The 22,062-nt window shown below is 38.4% G+C and overlaps 1 protein-coding gene across 2 annotated transcripts in view; it reads right to left on the reverse strand.

The window, feature by feature from the left end:
• Nucleotides 1-2,370: 2,370 nt before the first annotated feature.
• The window catches only part of LOC129774724 (neuroligin-2), a 217,404-nt gene continuing 197,712 nt past the window's right edge, over nucleotides 2,371-22,062 (reverse strand). For both annotated transcript variants that reach the window (XM_055778637.1, XM_055778638.1), the window contains exons 7-10: nucleotides 18,589-18,707; nucleotides 18,227-18,481; nucleotides 14,970-15,731; nucleotides 2,371-8,139 (exon numbers count right to left, since the gene is read on the reverse strand). In XM_055778637.1, the coding sequence (XP_055634612.1) occupies nucleotides 7,808-8,139; nucleotides 14,970-15,731; nucleotides 18,227-18,481; nucleotides 18,589-18,707 (1,468 nt within the window). In that variant the 3' untranslated portion in view covers nucleotides 2,371-7,807. The remainder of the gene's footprint in view (nucleotides 8,140-14,969; nucleotides 15,732-18,226; nucleotides 18,482-18,588; nucleotides 18,708-22,062) is intronic.

Below are 22,062 nucleotides of genomic sequence, written 5' to 3' on the forward strand. Positions count from 1 at the left end.
AAACAAGGAAGAACAAGCGATGCTCATTGCTTTGTATCCAGAACGATACTAAAAGTTTGCCTCAGCGAGATCCAATATCCATGCTCTAGGCAAATATTCTCCTTCGTTATTCTTCTTCTTCCCTTCTTTGTTCACGGAGGCTTTTTATTCCTCTTCGTTGATCGCCGATGAGCTACTCGTTATAGATTACATGGGTAAGGAAGCTCACAAATGACAAATGTATGGGAAAATGGAAATGCTTTTAGTTTTCATCAATTTAAACCGTTTACACACCAGGGGATTCTAATATGTAGCATAAAAAACAAATCTTAGGGAATTTCCGATTCGTTTGGTATGTAAAACGTCAAAATCCGTTCGAGACAAAAATAGTTATTAACATTAACTTTATTTAAAAAAAAACGTGACCTGTTTTCTGAATTGGCACCCTTAATGAAAGACATAGTTCTACGTCAAAAAAACGATTGTTTTCAGACTTTTCAGCCCATGTAGTTGTTAGTCATAGCTAGTGTTGGAAAAAATCATCTTCCCTAAGATCAAATGCATAGATTTTCGGGCTAGGTTGCATCGAAAACCTATGTATTCCAAACGAAAATTAAAATGACAGATCCAGGCAACCAGTGAATATGAGCAAATGAACTTTTGTCCTTCAATATGTTTTGATGTTTATTTTTTCCACCCAGTGTCATTTTCATCTTGATTATTGGAACTTATCAGAACTGAATTTCATTTCAACCAAATGAGTTTCGGCTGTTGTTAACTTCTATCCTGAGGCTGCTGTGTGCGGTTGGGTTTTGCAGCTGCCGGATGCCGTATTCGGAAATACCTTATGAAATTCCCGATGTCGCAAATGACTTGACGGTAGCTACAAACACTCCATTCCATTCTGTATCCATTCTGCATATGCCGTTGCTACCATCCCGCCAAATAAAATTTATTTTGAACTTAAATTCACTGCCAGAACGAATATCGTTTCGGATGTGATGAATATCAATTTGTTGCTTTTGATATCCAAAGTATAAATAACAGCGAAGTTATGAACCCCACTCAACGTCGCATTCATTCATTATAGCAAATTTGTTCAAGCAACAGCGATATGAACAAAATGAACTGGAGGCGATCTGGCGTAGTGGTAACATCCATGCCTCTCACGCTAAAGGTCACGAGTTCAATTCTCACTCCCGATATTCTTCCAAAAATGGAAGTAAAAGTGACGAACCAGCCAAATGAGTTGAAAGTCACTATAATACAGTTAAAAAAAAAAAAAAAAAAAAACAAAATGAACTCGTTTGTTATTGTCATCAATATGATGAGGGCAGTGTGTTTCAAGCTGAAAAAAAGTCATCTACACTGAAATAAAATCATGTTCGTTACTCGTGAATATTTGTTGATATTATAAGACACTGGTCATAGCTACTGTGACTCGATTGACACAGTCGTTCAGACTTATTCAGCAGTATTTGGCGTTGTTGGAATGCAATCGGAATAATTTTTGTCGTCAGTTTACAACTGTTGGAGGTACCTGGATTTATTACAGAATATCACAGCTAAGTGAAAGCACTACTAATGAAGAGTTTTATGTCAACTTATTGGGTCCTTTCTGCCACACTCCATCCTCAAGTTAATACAATGTCGTACACGTGAAAACAAATCGTGAATTGGGGTATTCCTGCCCATCGACCAGGTGCTTATCATACAGTTCTCGTATGAAGAATACAACAATGAAGCGCAACCTAGGCGATATTTGCTTGTCGGGAGGGAATTTTCGATTTCCTGCCACATATTTTCCACATCCCATTCCCTTCGGGACACGGCACAGAGGGCATCGAATGCGAATAAATTACATTATATCAGCCCCGGTCCTGGAGGAAAGGATCATATTCCCAACACTCACGTCTCGCATTCATCCGTGGTGGGGGCGGTGGCAGATGGTTAGCTGGTAAGTAGCCTCCGGCGAAAGGGGTTTGCTGATTGGAAGGAACAGCCGGTCGTTTGTTTCGATAAGTTAGCTGTGGTGGCCGTTTGAACAACCGTAACAGCAGTAGGGCGGGATTGGGTGGAACCTGATTGCCGAAGTTTAATATATGAACCGCAGCAACATCGGGGAGCAGCTAAATGCGTGAAAGGTTTGATTATGTTTGCTTATACGTAATGAAATTTTCTGAATTAGGTTCGGAAACGGCGCAACGGTTCATTTCAATGGAATGGAATGGTAATACGATGTGCGTCACTGAGTAAGCATAATATTCTCCATCACATGGGTACGATTCGAATCTAAATTCAGTTGAGAGAGGAATACTTACCACCACCTTTCCCTGGGATAAATTAAACATAAAAATGAATGAAACACAATTTGTTATTTATATTACTCAGATCGTTACTTTTTACATGTTCTTTTTTATTTTTTTCCTCTTTCACTTCCATACTTCCATTCCCTCAGATACTCTTCTTTAAAACAGTTTTGAAATTATCATTATTTACCGCGACTTACATTCAATCAATTTAATTACTTTAGTTTAACACTTAACATTTTGTGATTCGCATTCGTTTTTGCTTCAACTCTTTCAGTGTGAATGTCTCTGTATTTGTTTCTGCTGTTACATTTGCCTAATTATTTAGTGTCTGTGACAAACTTCCTTTTCCTGGTTCCGATCCGGCTTTGCCATTCGTTATAAAGATTTACCTAAGTGTGAGGAGTTGATTCCTTCGCTCCCATTCGAATCGAAATTTTATTCCGATGAACTTGTTTTTGAAGTGTGTGTGTGTGTTCCAGTAATTGTATCGGGGTTTGACAATTTCGTTTTCAACCATATGTGGGATTGATTTTAGTTTTGAATTTCAATATTAGCTATAGTTCTGTTGTTTGTTTGGTATTTGTTCTATTTGGTAGGGTTTTTCTTTGTTTCGTAGAAAAAAAGTAATTTACAAAGTTTGGTTTTGCGCATCTCGATAACGAGTTTACCTCCGACCGGCGCGTCGATGTTTTTGATGAATGATTTGTTTTGAGATTCCGATTGTTGATGCAGATCGATCGTGGTGGATATTTTTTTTCTAGTCTATTCAACAGGGAAAATATAGCAATAAAATATATACCGTTGGTACTTCGTGGGTATAGCGTAGGGTATCATCCCTCTTCATCATCAGGGGCTGCTCAGCGTCAGTCTAATTTTCGATTCTGACTATTGCTTCATTAGTACAGCTACTTTACAATCAATATTTGGAGCTCGTGGTTTTTTTTTAATTGAAACGTTAGGCGAGATTTCACTTCAGTGAAACATATGTTTTGAACTATTTTGAAAGGTGTATATTACTTTGAAGGTGTTGTACAACAGAGCAGGAATCAGACCGCATTTAAAAGTTGACCAGCCTATGCGATTGTTCAAAAATTCCTCGGTCAGGATAAGAACACGAGTATGCCGATCCATGCATTTCGCAAAGCCTAATCCTGCTCCAGCATTTAAGGGAATGGATTATCAAAATTTGGTCAAATAGGCGTTTCATGTTTGCTCTACAGTTCTCAAAATAGCGTCCAAGTAAGAGAAGCAACGCAGGTAAATTTAGCTCGCGCAAAATGTCCAAGTTTCTCTCATAACAATAATAACCATAATAACCATCAAGTCATTCATACAGAGGAGATGCAAAACGTTTTTCTAATAACGACTTTGTCGTGTTTTCTTTGAAATTTTATTAATCCTATTTTTTTAAGGTCAAGATAGCGATAAAGTGTATTCGGCAAAGTTTAAGATAATATTAAAATATGAACTTCTGTCAAAGACGCCAACTATCTATCTCTTATAGGTTTTGAAATACATAGCATTTTTGCATGGAGACTCCTGAAAAACTAATGTTTTACTCGTAACATTTTTGTGTGTAAATTTTCGGGAATTACATGTTCTTCCGATGTATGGATAGCTTGTTGGTTTTTGTATGAGATATTCATATTTTTTTTCAGAATGTCAAAATATACTTTTTTATAAAAATGAATTTTTATTTTTAAAATATTTTTTTTCAGCATTTCTTTAAAATTTTAATAATCAATGAAATTCAAATAATTTCATAAATTTCATTCTTTCACAAAAAAAATCTCAGTATTAGAAATAGAAGTGTTCTAGTTCTATCTTTTTTAATTTCGCTGCAATATTGTCATAAATCAAAATCTCAAAAAATCACGATTATTACTCCATTGTACTTATAATAACCAATTAACTTTTACGTTCACGTTGAAATATTATATTTTTCTTGAAATAAAAAATTGAAACATAAACAAAAACATATTTAGTTTTCAAACTGTATGTAATCAAGTCATCTAATTCAACCTAAAAAAAAGGATCACTACGTATTACAATATGACGGAGCATCCTCTAACATGACGAATGTGGTTCAGAACTGGACAAATTTGACCGCATTTTTGTTCAAAGGTGAACGGCCTCCCAGTTCGTCAGATCAGAATTCTTTGGATCATTTCGTGTGGGTATACAGGTCGGACTCGATTACATATGATTCGATTAAATACATTTTGAAAAAAAATATTTTTTACAGTTGAGTAAAAATCTCGATTTTCGAAGATTTTGATTGAATTTTCACCAGGACTTGTTTATAACGACATTGTGTCGAAATCCAGAAAGATATATTGGGTGTCAAATTGTAGAGCTTGTAGAGTTTGAGGGCTTTAATTTGGTTGATAGAAATAATCAAGAATTTTTGGGTTAAAATTAACATCTTCAAAACCACTGTCGTTTAAGTTTTTCACTTTCAAAATGTTATTTAAATGCTCTAATTTATCCTGCACTAAATTTCTCATCTTTCAAATCAACAGTAGACAGAATTGTCCTACGTAGCGTACTTTTTGAAGTAGAGTCAGTTTAACGCAAACAGATTACGGAACAATAAAAAAGGTCAAAAACTTTGTCATTGTTGAAATTCTATATGATCGTAGCAAGATTTTTTCATCAAATATGATCCTCTTTCATCTCCTGAAAGATTCTGGATAATTTTTTTTTCGTGTGAGAAATGTGTGTGTTTAAGGGGATGAATTAAACATTAAATTCTTCTTTTATATTCAAACAACGAAAAGTATAGATATGTATAAAAACAAATGAAACAATTTTTTTTTGACTCGTTTGTATACAGGATTTGATTATATCCGATGAAAAGAAATAGGAGACTGTATATAATCGAGTCCGCCCGACAATATGTGCCGAAAATGAACAAGTACAAGGGTACCTGCCCATTTGAAAGCCGTTATTTTCCGAATACGGGACGAAATGCGTATGGATGTCGTGTGTGCCACCTGCGAATGATTTGATACACGTCATGAGCTGGTCAAAGAGGAATACCGAACTTCTGGAGTTATTCCGGAATTTATGCTGTAACTAATCAATATTGTATGATCTTTCAACAAAAATAATTGAAAATTAAATCTGAACATCTGACGCTAAATAAGCGGGGTTTGAATTTGTATGAGAATATATTGGACATATGTTTCGTTTGTTCTAATTCGACAAGTAGTTTTCAAGCAATGTTTTCATTTTAACAGAAGCAAAAAAATTCGCAAACGCCTTAAAAAAACTTCTTATCAGCCATATGAAATTGAAAAGTTGCATTTCGTGAAGCTACTGTTTAAACAGAGATTAGGAAGAAAGGAGAGGGTCGATTACATTCGAGCTGTTTTCGTTTCTAAAACTCGTCTTACGCCCCTTGATCTCGATGAAATTTTTGAAGAAGACTGAGCTTTATAGCCATTTTTCTCATGTACAAAACATCAACTTACAAATATTACGAATAGTCTCGTGAAAGATATTCAATTCACGGGCTAGCTCTCTCAAACTTGAATGACGATTTCCGAGCACCTCTCCTTTTATTTTGTCGATGTTCTCATCAGTTCACGAGATGGATGGTCGTCCTTGACGTGGCAAATCGTTCATTTTTTTCTCGGTCATCTTTGAATGCTTTATACCATTCCACAATGGTCCAGGAAGTGCATATAAGTGGAAATTAGCATCAAGAGTTAGTTGACAAAGTTTTTGCATGTGTTAAAGCGCTCATTTTGATGTTATAGAAAATAGGGTGACTAACATTTTCGATACAATAAAAAATCTAACTTTCGTATCTTTATAGATAGAGGTAGGTATGGTTCGACAATGTTTCAGCCTCATTTATTTTAAGCACATTTGTAGAACAAAGCTTCTTCTATTTCTTGAAATAACCGATATAGCGCGCTTTTTTTGTAAGTTGCGTTAGGGTCACCATGAAGAAAAAACGGTTTTTTGCTCTAACTTTTATATATCAAATTTTACATGCAAACTGTCTTCAGAAGACTTTTAAAGCTTACCAAGACAAATATTTTGTGATGCAGAACTTGTCAATATCGCAACTCTACTCAAAGTTGTTGATATTTCTTCCCAAAAAATACACTCTCTTCATTCTTTTTGGGGCAAACTTAAAAAAATGCTCGTTGACGGCATTTGAAAGAGCATATTTGACTCTACTTAATGTGGGATTTCCAAAACTATGTTATTTTTTGTATTTGAGTAAACTAAAGTTGAATTCATGAGTTTTTGGGTGAAAAAGCATCAATAACTTTAAGTAGGATTAAGATAGTGACAAAAAAAACCTGTTCTTTCATGGTCATCCTAATGAAACTTAGAATAAAAAGCGCTATATCAGATATTTCAAGAAATAGAATAAAACTTTGTTCTACAAAGCTGCTTAAAATAATTAAGGCTACAACATTGTCGAACTATATTTGCCTCTATCTAAAAAGATAAGAAAGATAGATTTTTTATTTCGTCGAAAATTTTGGTCACCCTATTTTTGATGACATGAAAATAAGAGCCCTATCATATTTAACAACTTTGTCGAAGACAGTTTTTGTCTAGAAAATAACTATCGAGCTCTAGATGCTAATTTTCACTTAAATGCACCTCCTGGACCATTGCGCATTCATACACCCATGTTTTCGATATAGTTGAGTCACCAAATGTATTCTGCAACATTTGCAACGTTTCGGCATAAAAATTGCAACACAAAATTTCATACAACAGCTTTGACCAATAGAATTACACCCAGGATGCGTACCTCGTAAAGAACCGCGTTGATTAGAAAATCCGCGTTAAATCGAAAATCCACGTAAAAACAACCAGGTCACGTAAAAATCCACGTGAGATTCGTCATAGGATGCGGTACTAATATTCCGTCATAAGCACATATTACCGTCATATGCTCTCAGGAGTGATATTGCCGCGTTAATTGGAAAATCCGCACAAAAAAAATCGTAACAAAAACTGGTTGTATTCATATAAAAAACCACGAAGCAAAAAAAAAAATAACCTGTTCTTATTGACGCTGTTAACAAACTGAATGATAGATCGGGCTCGAAATTGACATGAGAACCACTGTCAGTAGTACCAACTTAAAAAAAAGAATTTTAAAAATATTCAGCGGATAGATCTAATGAGAGAATGTATGATTAAAAAAGAATCGTCAACTATGGCACTTCATGGAATTCAAATTTTGCAAAGTTCATTGAACGATATCTGGACCGATCGGCTTACTACCCTAGGATGATGAAAGGAACAAATATACACCCACTATAACAATTAATAACAAACATCAGTAATAATCAGTTGGTCAACAAGGAAATATGTGTGGGCATCAACAAGCAGTGAAAAAGGAACTCCAGCTGACCGAAAGCCACTGAGCCACTGGCCGAACCGCGGCATGGTGGCGTGGTGTGGACAGAGATTATCCGAACAAAACATTAAACCATTTCACCATCAACCGGAGAGTGTCAGTCGCAGGAAAAATCCAATCAAACACGCATTTCACTCATCGCTGCGTGGGGCAGCTGCTGGTGGCATCCCTTGAGGCTTTGAAGTTGCGTTCCTGTGTCCTGCTGCTGCTGCTGCTGCTGCTGCCCAGGATGGGAGTGGGAGTGATGTTGGTGCGAGTGTTGATGTGCGCTGGGCGGCGGCGGGGGCGGATGCTGTGCTGTTCCGGACGATGGCGTGTGATGCGACCGGTGGTGATCCGGTGAACTATTACTACAGGATTGTGTCCTGCCAAGGGTGGCCGTCCCCGCGCTGGAGCGCATGTGGACACCGATCGCAGTTCCGTTTGGCGGAAGTTTAATTTGTTGAGCCTCTAGAAATAATTAGATAATGATAATGCTGTGTTTTTCTGAATCATAATTCGTGTGTGTACGATCGTTATTCATAGTTCGAACCGAAATGCCGGAACCGGTGACCGGAATAAATCGCCACAGTAAACAACTGCAACAGAAACAACCGCTTAGAAAAAGTGTAGTAGGCTAGAAATATTTGGCGCGGGAAAAACATCATGTGCCTCACATTTCTATTATAAATTTATTCTCTTGTTCTCGTTTTTCGAAATTTATTCTGAGGACAATGTAATGGGGACGAAGTCCCCATTTGGCGAGGATAAGGAATCGAGGCGGCCCATGCCGCCAAGATGACGCAATCCGAGTCCACCGCCGACCCGCCGTCGGAAGCGGCGGTGTCTCGCACGCAAACCTGGGATCCACTGATTGCCCGGTTAGTTTGAAACATAGGATACGATCCTTTAGCAATGTCCGACCGAGCTCTAGCGAGCGTCGGACGGTATACGTCTGCCCGGGGCGTTACGTTTGCCTGGGGCGATACGTTTGCCCGGTTAATTCTTGTTTTGAAATACAATACCGCGCCACAATATTTATAGCCTACTACACATTTTATAAGCGGTGGTTTCTGTTGCAGTCGTTTTCTGTGGCGATTTATTCCGGGAACCGCCGGAACCATGGAGTGTCTGTTTAATTTGTGTTTTAGCGTGTTTTTGCACCATTTCACTAGCCTTTGTGTTAGATGAACCTTGCAAAATGACCATTGATTACGCACTACTGGGTCTCGAGAGATGGGCTGACCTCAACAATAGAATAATCTCTGTTCGATAGCTAATTAGGGAATGCAATTTCAAAAAAAAAAAATTCCATAGCAATCCGTGCATTTACGCTAACAATGCCTAATTAAATCATTCATTTGTAATATGATTATTCTCATCAAAACTGGCCATTCGGACAATAGTTAGTTCACCATGATGGTCTCAATTTGACATTAGTATTATCTGAATTAACTGCTTCGAAAATTCATCCCTAACGGCCTACCCTCTATTGAACCCACCAATTAATTTCGGGTCATAAAACCGTTATCATTTGGCGGACCCAAAATGATTGATGGTTTCTGCCTCCGGAAATTTGGTGTTTTTCTCCCGGTCAAATGAAGCAGTGGACCGTGTAACTCCGTCAACGATGGAGTTATCCATTAATTACATCTTCTCCAAATGCGTAGCAGTGACGACATTGGATTTGAATTTGTTCCACACCAAATGAACTGAATCATTAAAATATAATCCCGGAAATTCCCAATCTAGATTTGCGAATTATCTCTCCGTCCTACTTACTTTGGAAGAAATCCGAACACCTGCGACGGTTTCCAGTGGTGGATCTGGTGTTGACATTGTACATTCTGTTTCTGTTTACAGGTGTGGGGCAAAAAGTGCGTTTTTCCGCTGTAAACAAATTTCGACCCATCAATCTCCGGTCTCGCAATGAATTTGATTTATTCCGGACGGACCTGTTTGGGATGGAGCAATCAATTTGCTTCATTGCATACTGGGTTGCATGGTTTTTTGTGCGTTTTTCCTTGTTTTTTTGTTTCGTGGGAACAAGGTTTCTTTTCAACCTACCAATTCTTGTTGCGCTGGCCGTCCGTTGGCTGGTGATAATGATGAAAAATGTTCCGGGACTCGGCTCGGAGCACTTTCCGGCATTTTTATTTTGCAGCTCATAATCGCTTTAATCATGGCAAATTTTGCGCGAGCCGTTTGTACAAATGGGGAAAATAACATTTTAAATCGTTGCGATAATGAGGCAATTTGTTTTGCGCGATAATAGGGCGGGATAAAGCAGGAGGATTTTTCTTTGAACGTCCCGGAGCGATTAATCGAATAAATACTGGGAGGTTCACATCGGCGTACCGACGCGGGAGAATTATTGTCTCGGTAACCAAATCTGGACAGAAAATCTTATTATTCGTGACACTCCCTCGGAAGCAGAAAATTTACTCCCCCGAAAAGCATAGACTGATTTGACTCAGCCCCACTAGTATATCGATGGACATTTTTTGTGTTGTATATTCAGTCATTCCATGCCAAACCGATATATTCGTTTTCAGATTTTGTTCCTTATCGCAAAATATTAGATCTGTATTTTTTTATTTTTTCATTAGGGTGCCCATTTCCATTTTGGTGAGGGTGGTCCGAAAAATCAAACAAAAACATCACAAAAATATCATGCAGATGAACAATACGTGTTTTGGCCGAATAAAGCGTCATCGAATTATGCCAAAAATACACAATCGTTTTTGAATATCGATCTCATTTGTACTCAAAACCCTCAACCCGACAGATCTGCCTAATCGAAGATTTCTTCAAGATTTTGAGCTCCTTGGTGTACAAAAATAACTGGAGAGCTAGAAACAGCAAAAAGTCGATTGGTAGTATCATTAGATGCATTCGCAAAGTTGACATGAAAGCCGTAAAACGCTCCTGTTCCGACATCAAACGGAAGCTCCGCCCAACAGCCGATTACGTTTTCAAATGTTCACTAATATTTTGTTCCATCAATGGACAATTCTATCTTTCTATTTTTTCTATCTTTTAAAATAATCGATTTAGCGTTTTTTTCTGAGTTGCATCAGGGTGACTACGAAAAAACGTTTTTTTTTGCTTTAATTTTTATATTTCAAATTCTACATCAAAACTGTCTTCGTACGACTTTTAGAGCTTATCGATACCAACATTTATCGATTTTGTCAATATCTTAATCCTACTCAAAGTTATTGATGGTTTTTACCCAAAAACTAATGATTTCAATTTTAATTTACTCAAACTCGAAAAATAACATAGTTTTGAAAATCACACATTATGTAGAGTGAAATATGCTCTTTCAAATGCCGCCAATAAACTCTGTTCATGTTTGCCCCAGAAAGAATGCCAAATAATTGAAGAGAGCGTATTTTTTGGGAAGAAATATCAATAACTTTGGGTGAAGTTGAGATATTGACAAGTTCTGCATCGAAAAATATTTGTATTATTTGTATGAAGATTGTCAGTAAGTAAATAATACATTTGAAAAGATATACATTTAACAGCAGGGTTGGCAGAAATACTAATGTTCCAATGTAAACTGCACACTAAAGGAAATAATTAGTAAATGTAACGATTTTTTTTTTTGGTAAATGCTACCAATCTATAATCATTTTCTACCGTGCTGATGAACATGTATGTCAAGCGGAGCCATGATTTGTAAGCCCAATATCAGCTACAATTTTCCCGGCGAAAATGCACATATTAGAATTGTATCCTTGTTATACTTCCGTATTGCCTTGTGTCAACGGTGAAAATGGTTTATACGCTCACCAGTCTTCAGAGGTCACATGGTTCAAGTTTACTGGTGTTATCGAGTGAAGTATGCTAGCCTCTGGTAGGGATGTGGCATAGTTGGCAATATGTACAAGGGATTTGTACATTCTACTAATGTTTGCTATCAAAGGTATTTGGTAGTTTTCCTACCGAGGATTTTTCTAAGTGCATAAACTTGAATGGAAAAATTGAAACTTGTTGCCTGAAACAACGATTTTTTTTAATTAATGCAGGTCTGTACTTTGATTGCTATAGAGTAACAACACAGAAATGAGAGAAAGAAAAGACGCAGACCACAGACGAACGTGAAAATGACAATATTGATTAGATTTGGGTTTTATTTAATAAAAGATTGATTCTATTATTGCATAGACGAGGTTATTGCATGCATCTCCTCTCAGGTACATCTTTGATCTCGAAAATGTCGATAAAATAATGGAAGACGATGGGTTTATGATGGATTTAGATCAACAGAAGACTTACATTGCATCACGACTGTTTGGAACCGCTTGAATAAGGCTAGATAAAAAAGAAGCAACCATATACTGCCACGCGGGTTAACGAAAAAAACCACATTGTTCAAATTGGCATCTACTAGTGGTTGCTGAATGGCAACATGATCGATAATCGAAGAGGCGCATTCTTGACGTCGTCAAATGAGAACGGTCGTGGTCAAAAAGTGGTAAGCCAACACACAGGGTGGCCAACCCAGTGATGACAAACAAAAATGTTCTGTAGAATCGGAAAACAATATGTGTTTGGGGGGATTGGCAGAGGACCAACTACTATGAGCTACTTCTTCACGGTACAACTCATAACTCGTAAACTCTTGCATATAGCTGGACCATCTGAGGAAAGCAAGCAAAAGTGTTCGAAATTAATTCACCATGATCTCTGCAAACTTGGTTGGTCATATTTATCCAGTTTATGTCCGGACCAGAAACCATGATTATCATCCGTATAAGACGAAAGATTTGTTACTGAATAAAGTCTAAAAAAATTGAAGTAAAAATATTTGCGGATCGGGATGACCGCATGAAAAAAAATGAAAATGATAAGAGTGCAGATCGGGACGACAGTGCTCCTTAAAAATGGAAGTAAAAATATTTGCGGATCGGGACGACCGTGCAGCTTAAAAATGGAAGTAAAAATATTTGCGGATCGGGACGACCGTATGAAAAAATGAAAATGATAAGAGTGCGAATCGTGACGACCGTGCTATGTAAGAATGGAAGTAAAATTATCTGCGGATCGGCACGACCGCGCAGAATAAGTACGGGCTCGGGACGACGCTATGGATAACAAAACTTGGCTCGATATTTTGTTAGCTAGACGTCATCAATTAGCTCATACGTTCTGAAAGTGGTTCAAATGTTTTATGTGAAGGAATACATACAATACAATAACTGATAAATGCCTATTATCGGTGAATGGAGAATAATTCATTATACGCATCAACTCACATTGTGAGCTAGCGCTCGAATTTAGGTAAAAAGATTGCTCGTTACGTCGGAGAGGAAGCGAGTGGTTAGTGCAATCGAAAGAAAATATACCCATTTCAATCATCATATTGTTAACTTTTTTACTATATGTGTTCATGTTTTAAGCAAAAAAAATTGCTGGATAAATTTCCTGTCTAATGGTATATATCACAACATATGTCGCAATAACGATCTTGAGTAATATGCGTTTGAAAACTCTTAATGAATCGTTACATTTTTGACATTTTTGAGAGTGAACCCCCTATATAGAAATCAAAGACATAGTCATCATTTTCTTGAAAGCTGTGGTTATGTCAAAAACCACAGCTTCCAAGAAGAAATATAAAAAATTGTCCTTATTCCCAAGGCCATCTAAACTATAAAAAGCAAACACAATCAATCATTACGAAGGGGGTCTCCGTAGCCACATTGGTTGCGCGTTCGCTTAGTAAGCGATCGATCGTGAGTTCAAAAGTCAGGACCCTCATTGACCATCTTTGTGTTTTTACAGAATAGCTACGTCCACGCAACAATCATCAGCGATGGAGATCGATCCACGGTCGAAATAAGATCGATTCATCCATACAACTGCTCTGCTCTGCAAGACACATCGGGCTGCTGTTCTATACATAACTCAACAATGATCAATCAACTGTCTCCGCTGTCCGGTGGTCCAACTGGATTGGATAATGGAAGAACAGAAAGAATACTCTAACGCCTAAATGGCTACTGTGTGAATGTACCATATGAAGGAATACTGGCGAATGGCAACTGTGTAATGTGCTAATTATAGATATGATACGATTCAAATTCGGCTCTGTTACAGCTAAAATGCTAATGAGCCTTAAATAAATAAATGGGATAAAAAAAATAATTACGAAAACCAAATCTAATTGTTTAATGTAATAATTTTTGGCTTGGCTTCAGTTTTATATGTCGATCATCTGAATCGGTCTAGTGGTTGAAAAGTAATGAATTTTGGTAAAAAAAGGGTTTTCCCATTTCCACCCCGGACCACCCTAAAATGGAAATGAGCACACTAATGAAACAATAAAATATATGGGTCTAATATTTTTCAATTAGGAACAAAACTACCATTTTTTATGAAAATCTGAGAACCCCTGTATCCGTTCGGCATGGCATGAATGTATAGATATCGGAGTGTGTTATACCTGAAAACCCATTACAATTTTCGAACGAAGATCAATCCCATGAACGCGAATATCGAATAGACTAACAACGCTTATCAATATGTCATTTTGGACCAAATGGGAAATTAATTTTTCGGGTTTTTCTCGCCGTAACATTGATCTATGGGCAGAGTCGAATAGCTAGCTCAAATCGAACGATCTATTCTCGAGTATTGCGCCCAGTAACACATTTCCGATCTATTTTAATGTACATAGATAATTTAACCGTGGAAAATAATAATTCAACCAAAGCCGCTGATGCAATTAACACGTTGAGTGCCACGTTTCATAGCAATTGGATAGACATTTTTGAACGTTTTAGGACCATCGTTTCTTATCGTAGTGGAAGGTATTTCTGCTCCAAAGGGAATGTTTATGTGCTCATATGATTATTTAAATTATTTACCTTTATTTTCATATGTTATACTGTCAGTCACCGGTGACTGACGCGGCCTGAACGAACACTCAGTGTCAGTCACCGGTGACTGACGTGGCAGTCAACGTGTTAAAAATCATGTTTCACAGGTGTCCCAAATGGGATGAAAAACAAGCTTTGGTGTGAGAGTACGTAACTGGTACACTGTTGCATACCGCTTTTTTCACGTGTTTTTCAGAAAAGTTATTTCGTCAAAAACAAAACATCTGAAGGCCGTAGTTCGATTTCTAGTTTGGGAGAAATTGACCCATCCTTTCGGTGTATCTGGTCATTGAATAATAAGCTTCCGCAGAAACTTCGGGAGAAGAAAAAACTTCACACGTCGCTAATGAAACGGGAAAACAGGTATAATGCTGGACACGTGTTATGTAGTAATAGTCTGCCACCCACCTGTGTTACCGCCCGTGGTGTTAATCCCCGCATTTCGGGGCAGTGTCATACACTCGTTCCGATTGTAGCTCATCGGGATGTGAACCGTACCGGGTTTGGGTAGGGTCATCATCCCTGTGCCCCCCGTGAAGGTCGAATTTTTGATTGGTATCGTAATGTGTTCGGCTCGCGGTTTGTACGAGGTGTTATTGGCCAGTGGGATTTTCGGATTATTTGTGGTTTGACCCGATGGGACGGTGCAGCCTCCTCCGACGTCACCACCCCCGCCCCGATCGTCATGCCCCGGCGAGCCGCTCTTCATCACGTTGATCTGCATCGAGTTGGAGCAGATATGGGGTGATTTGACGTCACTGGCCAGGATGAGCGCACCGGTGTCGTGGTTTTCCACATCCACTATCACGTTGGCAGACTGCGAGTGGCCCAGGTGGTAGTGGGCATGTTTAATCGGATCAAACGGTCCCTGCTGGTGCATTCCCCCCCGCTGCTGGTACTGCTTCTGCAGACTTTTCACCTCGAGCCGGGTCTTATCGCGCTGATAATACACCCCGGCGAAGATCAACACGTTCAGTATCAGCAGACTGCAGCCGATGGCGATGGTCACGCTGAGGGCGGTCGAGTATGCGGCATAACCGGCCGCCTCCAGTCCGGCCAAGGTGTCCATGGTGGCGTTCAGGACGGTCGATGTGGGCTGGACATACACCGTGTAGTTACCCACGGGCATGCAGGTTGTCAGCAGTGATGGCTCGGCCGTTGTCATTCCCACTGCGAGGGAAGAAAACAAATGAAATACGACTGAAACGGAAAGTCTCTAGCCCTGTTGGAATCTGCTAATGAGAGGGATGGAACACGTGGGATTGGTGTTGTGAATCGAAACGGATAAACTGCAGTGATTGCTTTTCACGGCTGGTTGGATATCGGAGGATGTTTACAATGCTCCGGGCAGCAATCAAGAGATAAAAACTTCAGCACTGGAAGGGTGGAAACTATGGGAATAGGCTAAACTGATGCCTCAGGTTCATTTAGCGAGAGGATTTCAAATGGCCGTTTTGCAGTGCCCAGTTAAGACATAATTTGTTTACGATAGTTCGATTTTTCCGTTCGTAACTTTGGGAGTCGTATAGATTGGCCCGGTGACGGCACGAATCAAAGTATTGTTCTTTATCTTTCGAAAAAGGTGTTGTACATGAAATATCCGTATAACTCAGCGCATTTATTTTCCCTCTCGAGAATTTTCAAACTGATCTAATAACACAATGTAATTGTGCTGCCAGAAAAGGCTAACCAACAATTTAATACAAGTTTTCTCATACGCGGACTTATGTTGCAACTCACTATTAGGAACTTTTCAACTTCGTCTCTGTGTTTGAATTCAAAACTACGGAAAAAGAAATACATAAAATACTACTCGGAACGTAGAACACCATTCTAATGGAAAGATCAAGCAGCAGTTGAAGAATTCGAAGAGTAATGCTCCTGGAAAGTGAGGTTGAAGGCTAGAGTGAACTATGACACGAGAAATGTGTGTGTGGCGGAGACAAGGGCAGCAATATAAGAAGCTTTTCCTTGAACTGTAACGAGGAACAGTGAGTGTGGTGAAAAGTTTTGTTGAATTTTTAGTTTGCCTCTTTTGTTGCACCAGAGAGAGGAAGTGAGTTTCATCATATGTATATACACACATTTAATACGGAGAGCTCAAGATGCCTATGATGTTCGCTGGGCTATCGTAGGAGTAGTCCATGGGATATACCTTGGAAACCAACTTCATGCCCGGGGCAGCATGATGATTGTAAAGGGTGTGTCACATCCAATTGCGTCACGGAAAAAACGCTGTAGAAATTCGCCCAGTAGACCGATCCTTTTGAAAATTTTAGACAATAAAATAAATACTATTAAACAACTTTTGGCATTTTCTTTTTATTCATACTTCGAGCCCAAGCCCGTATGCTCGCACCTTCCTCTTTACCCCGTCCATAAGGTTCTGTACAACGTCAGGTTGTAGTTTTTTTTTAACAGAAATCCATTTTCTCTTGAAGTCCGCCTCCGATTTGACAACTTTTGGGTTCTTCCGGAGGGCCTGCTTCATAATCGCCCAATATTTCTCTATTGGGCGAAACTCCGGCGCGTTGGGCGGGTTCATTTCCTTTGGCACGAAGGTGACCCCGTTGGCTTCGTACCACTCCAACACGTCCTTTGAATAGTGGCACGAAGCGAGATCCGGCCAGAAGATGGTCGGGCCCTCGTGCTGCTTTAATAGTGGTAGTAAGCGCTTCTGTAGGCACTCCTTAAGGTAAACCTGCCCGTTTACCGTGCCGGTCATCACGAAGGGGGCGCTCCGCTTTCCGCAAGAGCAGATCGCTTGCCACACCATGTACTTTTTGGCAAACTTGGATAGTTTCTGCTTGCGAATCTCCTCCGGAACGCTGAATTTGTCCTCTGCGGAGAAGAACAACAGGCCCGGAAGCTGACGAAAGTCTGCTTTGACGTAGGTTTCGTCGTCCATTACCAGGCAATGCGGCTTCGTCAGCATTTCGGTGTACAGCTTTCGGGGTCGCGTCTTCCCCACCATGTTTTGCTATTCGTCGCGGTTAGGAGCCTTCTGAACCTTGTATGTACGCAGGCCCTTCCGCTGCTTGGTCCGCTGGACGAATGAACTTGACAAATTCAGCTTATTGGCGACATCCCGGACCGAACTTCTCGGATCTCGTCTAAACTGCTTAACTACGCGCTTGTGATCTTTTTCACTGACGGAGCATCCATTTTTGCCGTTCTTCACCTTCCGGTCGATGGTTAGGTTCTCGAAGTATCGTTTTAGTACTCTGCTGACCGTGGATTGGACTATTCCCAGCATCTTACCGATGTCCCGATGTGACAACACCGGATTCTCGAAATGAGTGCACAGGATTAATTCACGACGCTCTTTTTCGTTCGACGACATTTTTCCAAATTTACGAAAAATTGACAGTGAAGCATGGCCAACGTGATCTATACACTCTTATCTGATTATAAGCGGAAGCTGAAGATATAATTCCTAAAAATTAAATTTCTACAGCGTTTTTTTCCGTGATGCAATTTGATGTGACACACCCTTTAGAAGATTGTTTTTTGCTTGCACAAAATATATGCAACAAAGTTGAAAGAGAGGAAGGGGATTCTATGGAAGGGTTGACAAAAGACGGAATGAATAGTTGCCTGAATTCAGTCCACATTCTGATACTCTGCGATGGGGGAGTAAACTGTAAGCAGGAAACAAACCGTACCATTGCTGTGAAGCGAATGGCCATACTGTGGCCCACTCATCCCTCTCCGTTTGAGGTCCTGCTCCAGGAAAGATAATCGGGCCAGCGGATTCGGCTTGACGATGCCCTCGTAGATGTCCAGATCGTCATGGTTTTTGAACAGATTGTGTCGCGCCACGACGTCCTCCATGCCGGCCTTGTGCAGCTCCGGTATCAGTCGTAGCCAGATCGAGAGCTGATGAGCTCGGAAGTGATTCTTCATGCGGGGTTTCATGCCTGAAGATGGGAAGGGTTGAATAGGGCAAACAAAAACAATAGCACTCGTTAGTTAGGAATGGTGAAATGGCTGGGTGCATCTTTTATTTTCTCTCGTGCAAACCCACCTATCTCAAGGTACTTCTGGTGCACTGGATCGTACTCGTCCCAGTTGATGCTGCGGAAACGGTTGCGCTCTTTCGAAGCGGTCAGAACTGAATCCTGACGATGGTGCTCGTTTGGGTTTCTGGGGATGAAAATAGGGACGTAAATCAGTGAAACGAAAAGTGATTGTGATTGAAAAACGACGACAACATCGATTTAATGAAATTTTGAATAGGCTCACACATTTCCTATCAAATCAGAATTAATTCAATTCGGTGCGAATTTAGGTAAACTGATTAACCCTAAGCATTTTATGAACCTTTTGAGGGTACACAGTGATAGACCGCACTAACCGCACTAACCGCACTGGTGCTGTTGCATGAATGTGTGAGAATATTACGCCTCATTATGAAATGAAGCTGGAAAGTGATTTCTTAGAGTCAAAAGGAAAGCATAAACGTGAATCTATATCTATCTCGGCCATGCATGTGGCAAAGTATGCGAAAAGCTTTAATGCGTGCTTATCTGCAATGTGTCTCTTGTTTCGCTCGCTCATATTGATCTTATATTGCTATCCCATATATATTATACAAATGCTATACCAGTATTCGATTATCATGACATTTTCTGTTATTTTTAGGTGATTTTATGTGATAAATCGGGATGACAAAAAAATTTTGTTTGTTTGTATTATAGTGACTTTCAATACTATTGGCTGGTTCGTCACTTTTTACTTCCATTTTTGGATGATTGTTGGGAGTGAGAATTGAACTCGTGACCTTCAGCGTAAGAGGTACAGATCGCCTCCCTCTATGACAAAACATGTGTTAAAAATTAATTTCGGGTGCACGTTAGGGTGCCAATGAAAATGGTCATCTCGAATTTCAAGAAGTTACCCCATAAAAAATGTTCACCACCTCGAAAAAACACTCTATGCAAAATATCAGCTCAATCGAACTTAAGGGAGAGTGGCGCATAGCGGTCAAAGTTTGAGTTTTCTGAAAATCAAAAAATCACCCAATAAAAATAATCATTTCGATTTTTCATTTGGAACTTGCTACGAAATGTTGATTTGCACGATAATATACCCTATGCAAAATATTTGCTCATTCGTACTTCATTTACTGGTGTCATAAACGTTAAAATTAGAGTTTATTTCGAAAAACAAAAAAAAACACCGAAAATCGAGGTTTTAAAAAAAAAAGTTTGATGCAAAATGTCTTAAAATTGCATTAATCATCGAGATTTACAGTTATCTCGAATTTTTTTTGTAAATTCAATTTTAAGACATTTGGCATCAACATTTTTTGTTAAAAATCCCGATTCCCGCTGATTTTTGATTTTGAATCAGCGGGAATCGGGTTTTTTAACAGAAAATGTTGATGCCAAATGTCTTAAAATTGCATGACACGTCAAGATTTACCGTTATATTTAAAAAACATTTTTTGTCGAAAATCGATTTTTCAGGCGGAAAAAACGACCAAGTGCCGAAAAAAACATTTTTTTTACAAAAAAAATTCGGTTTCGGTTTTCAAAAAATCTCAAATTGTAACGTTTGTGACACCAGTAAATGAAGTCCGAATGAGCTAATGCATATCAACATTTCGTAACAAGTTCCGAATGAAAAATCGAGATAACTATTTTTATTGGCACCCAAAACCATACTTTTCTTTTCGTACTCCGAAAAAAAAAACAATTCCCAGAATGCCGATCTTAGAAAAAAAAAATTTTCGAGATGACACTAGATCTCGACGTTTCATGTAACTTCAAGACATTTGGCATCAACATTTTTTTTCGAAAACCCCGATTTCCTTTACTTCCCCCTTGGGTGATTTTTCGATTTTCAGAAAACTCAAACTTTGACCGCTTTGCGCCACTCTCCCTTAAGTTCGATTGAGTTGATATTTCGCATAGGGTGTTTTTCGAGGTGGTGAACATTTTATATAGGGTAACTTTTTGAAATTTTAGGGTCGATTTTTTCCCATACATGCCAGTGACGTAGCGTACGTATATGTGTGAGTATCATCACGCATGAAAACAAAAGTTACCAATCGTTCATTTTGAGGGTACGCATAGCATTTTGTTGTTTTGGTATAGTTTGCGATGAAGTGAACGGCTGAACTTATCAATATGAAACAATCACAGGAATGTAAGGGATACACTAGGGTAAAAATTTACCTGCAAACATTAGAACTTACTGCAATATTTGCGAAATCACAAATGATTTTCTAAAATACTCAAAAAGACGTGTTTTTGGACCTTTGCAAATTTTTTTTTGTTAAAGCAAGAAATCACCTTTGTATAGAATACATACACCCACATAAAAATATGTTGGTGAAATATTCCAAAAGTTGGAGGTTCAAAATGAGTTATAGTAACGTCTCGTTTATATCACTTAAAATGTTTCGTTTATATCACGTTTTTCGAAACATAATAAACAAATAAAGCCGGAAAAAATTTAAGTATTCATACCGCCTCAAATGATCAGCCGTATCCACAGAGCTTACGAAAAGTTCTATTACTGTGGGATTTGTAGCGAATATCACGTATTTCTATTGAAAGTCCCTCGTACTTTTTTATAAGCTCAAAATGAACAACTATGGATGATTCTGAGCAACTTTCTTGTTGATAGTTTGGAATGAGATGTACTCCCATATCAAGACTTGTTGAGCATATTAAAGATTATAAATTATTTAAGTTTAGGAAACTAAAAATTGATTAACTGGTAAATTGAGAATTTTTTAACGTAATTTTAGAGCACTTATGTCGTTCTAAACTAAACAGTAGTACCTTAATTTTAAAAAGAGTTCCGGCAATCGTAAGCTTAAAATATTGTATGTGGCGGAAAGCTTTCGGCCGATTATCGGGTAATGGATAATTTCAACCAGGTATATACCGTTTTGTCTCATATTCCGAACAGTCTCAAATTCCGAACGCTTCATTTTTAAATGTAAATTTCCTAAAATTTTATGTTATAAATAATTGAATAATGAAAACACAGACATATAGACTAGAAAACATTGGGATATGGGCTTGATTTAGACATCATTTACAGGTATCGATACAAACATTTACAAAAAAGTGACAGTCAAAACCAAAGATAAAATGTTTGCGTTAGCAAATTCCATAAAAAACAAGCATAATTCATTTTTTCAGTTTTCGTAGTTGTTTCAACTATTTTGTTTACTGTTTTCATGTTAAGTGTTAGAGAATGTAAGAATCTACAAAAAATGGATGAAAAAAATGATATTTTATGCAGAAATTTTCATTAAAATTATTATTGAAGTAGTGTTCGGAATATGAATCAAGTTTCTACGCATGATTCAAATTCCGAACACTTCATTTTCAAATGTAAATTTACTAAACTTCAATGTTATAAATCGTTGAATAATCAAAACCCTGACATTCTTTGGGTTAAAGCCTTCATTTTAACATCAATTACAGGTATCGATACAGCTTATAATTCATGATAATAAGCATTTGCAAAAAATGTGACT

Source organism: Toxorhynchites rutilus, chromosome 3 (assembly GCF_029784135.1).
Source record: "Toxorhynchites rutilus septentrionalis strain SRP chromosome 3, ASM2978413v1, whole genome shotgun sequence".
NCBI lineage: Eukaryota > Metazoa > Arthropoda > Insecta > Diptera > Culicidae > Toxorhynchites > Toxorhynchites rutilus.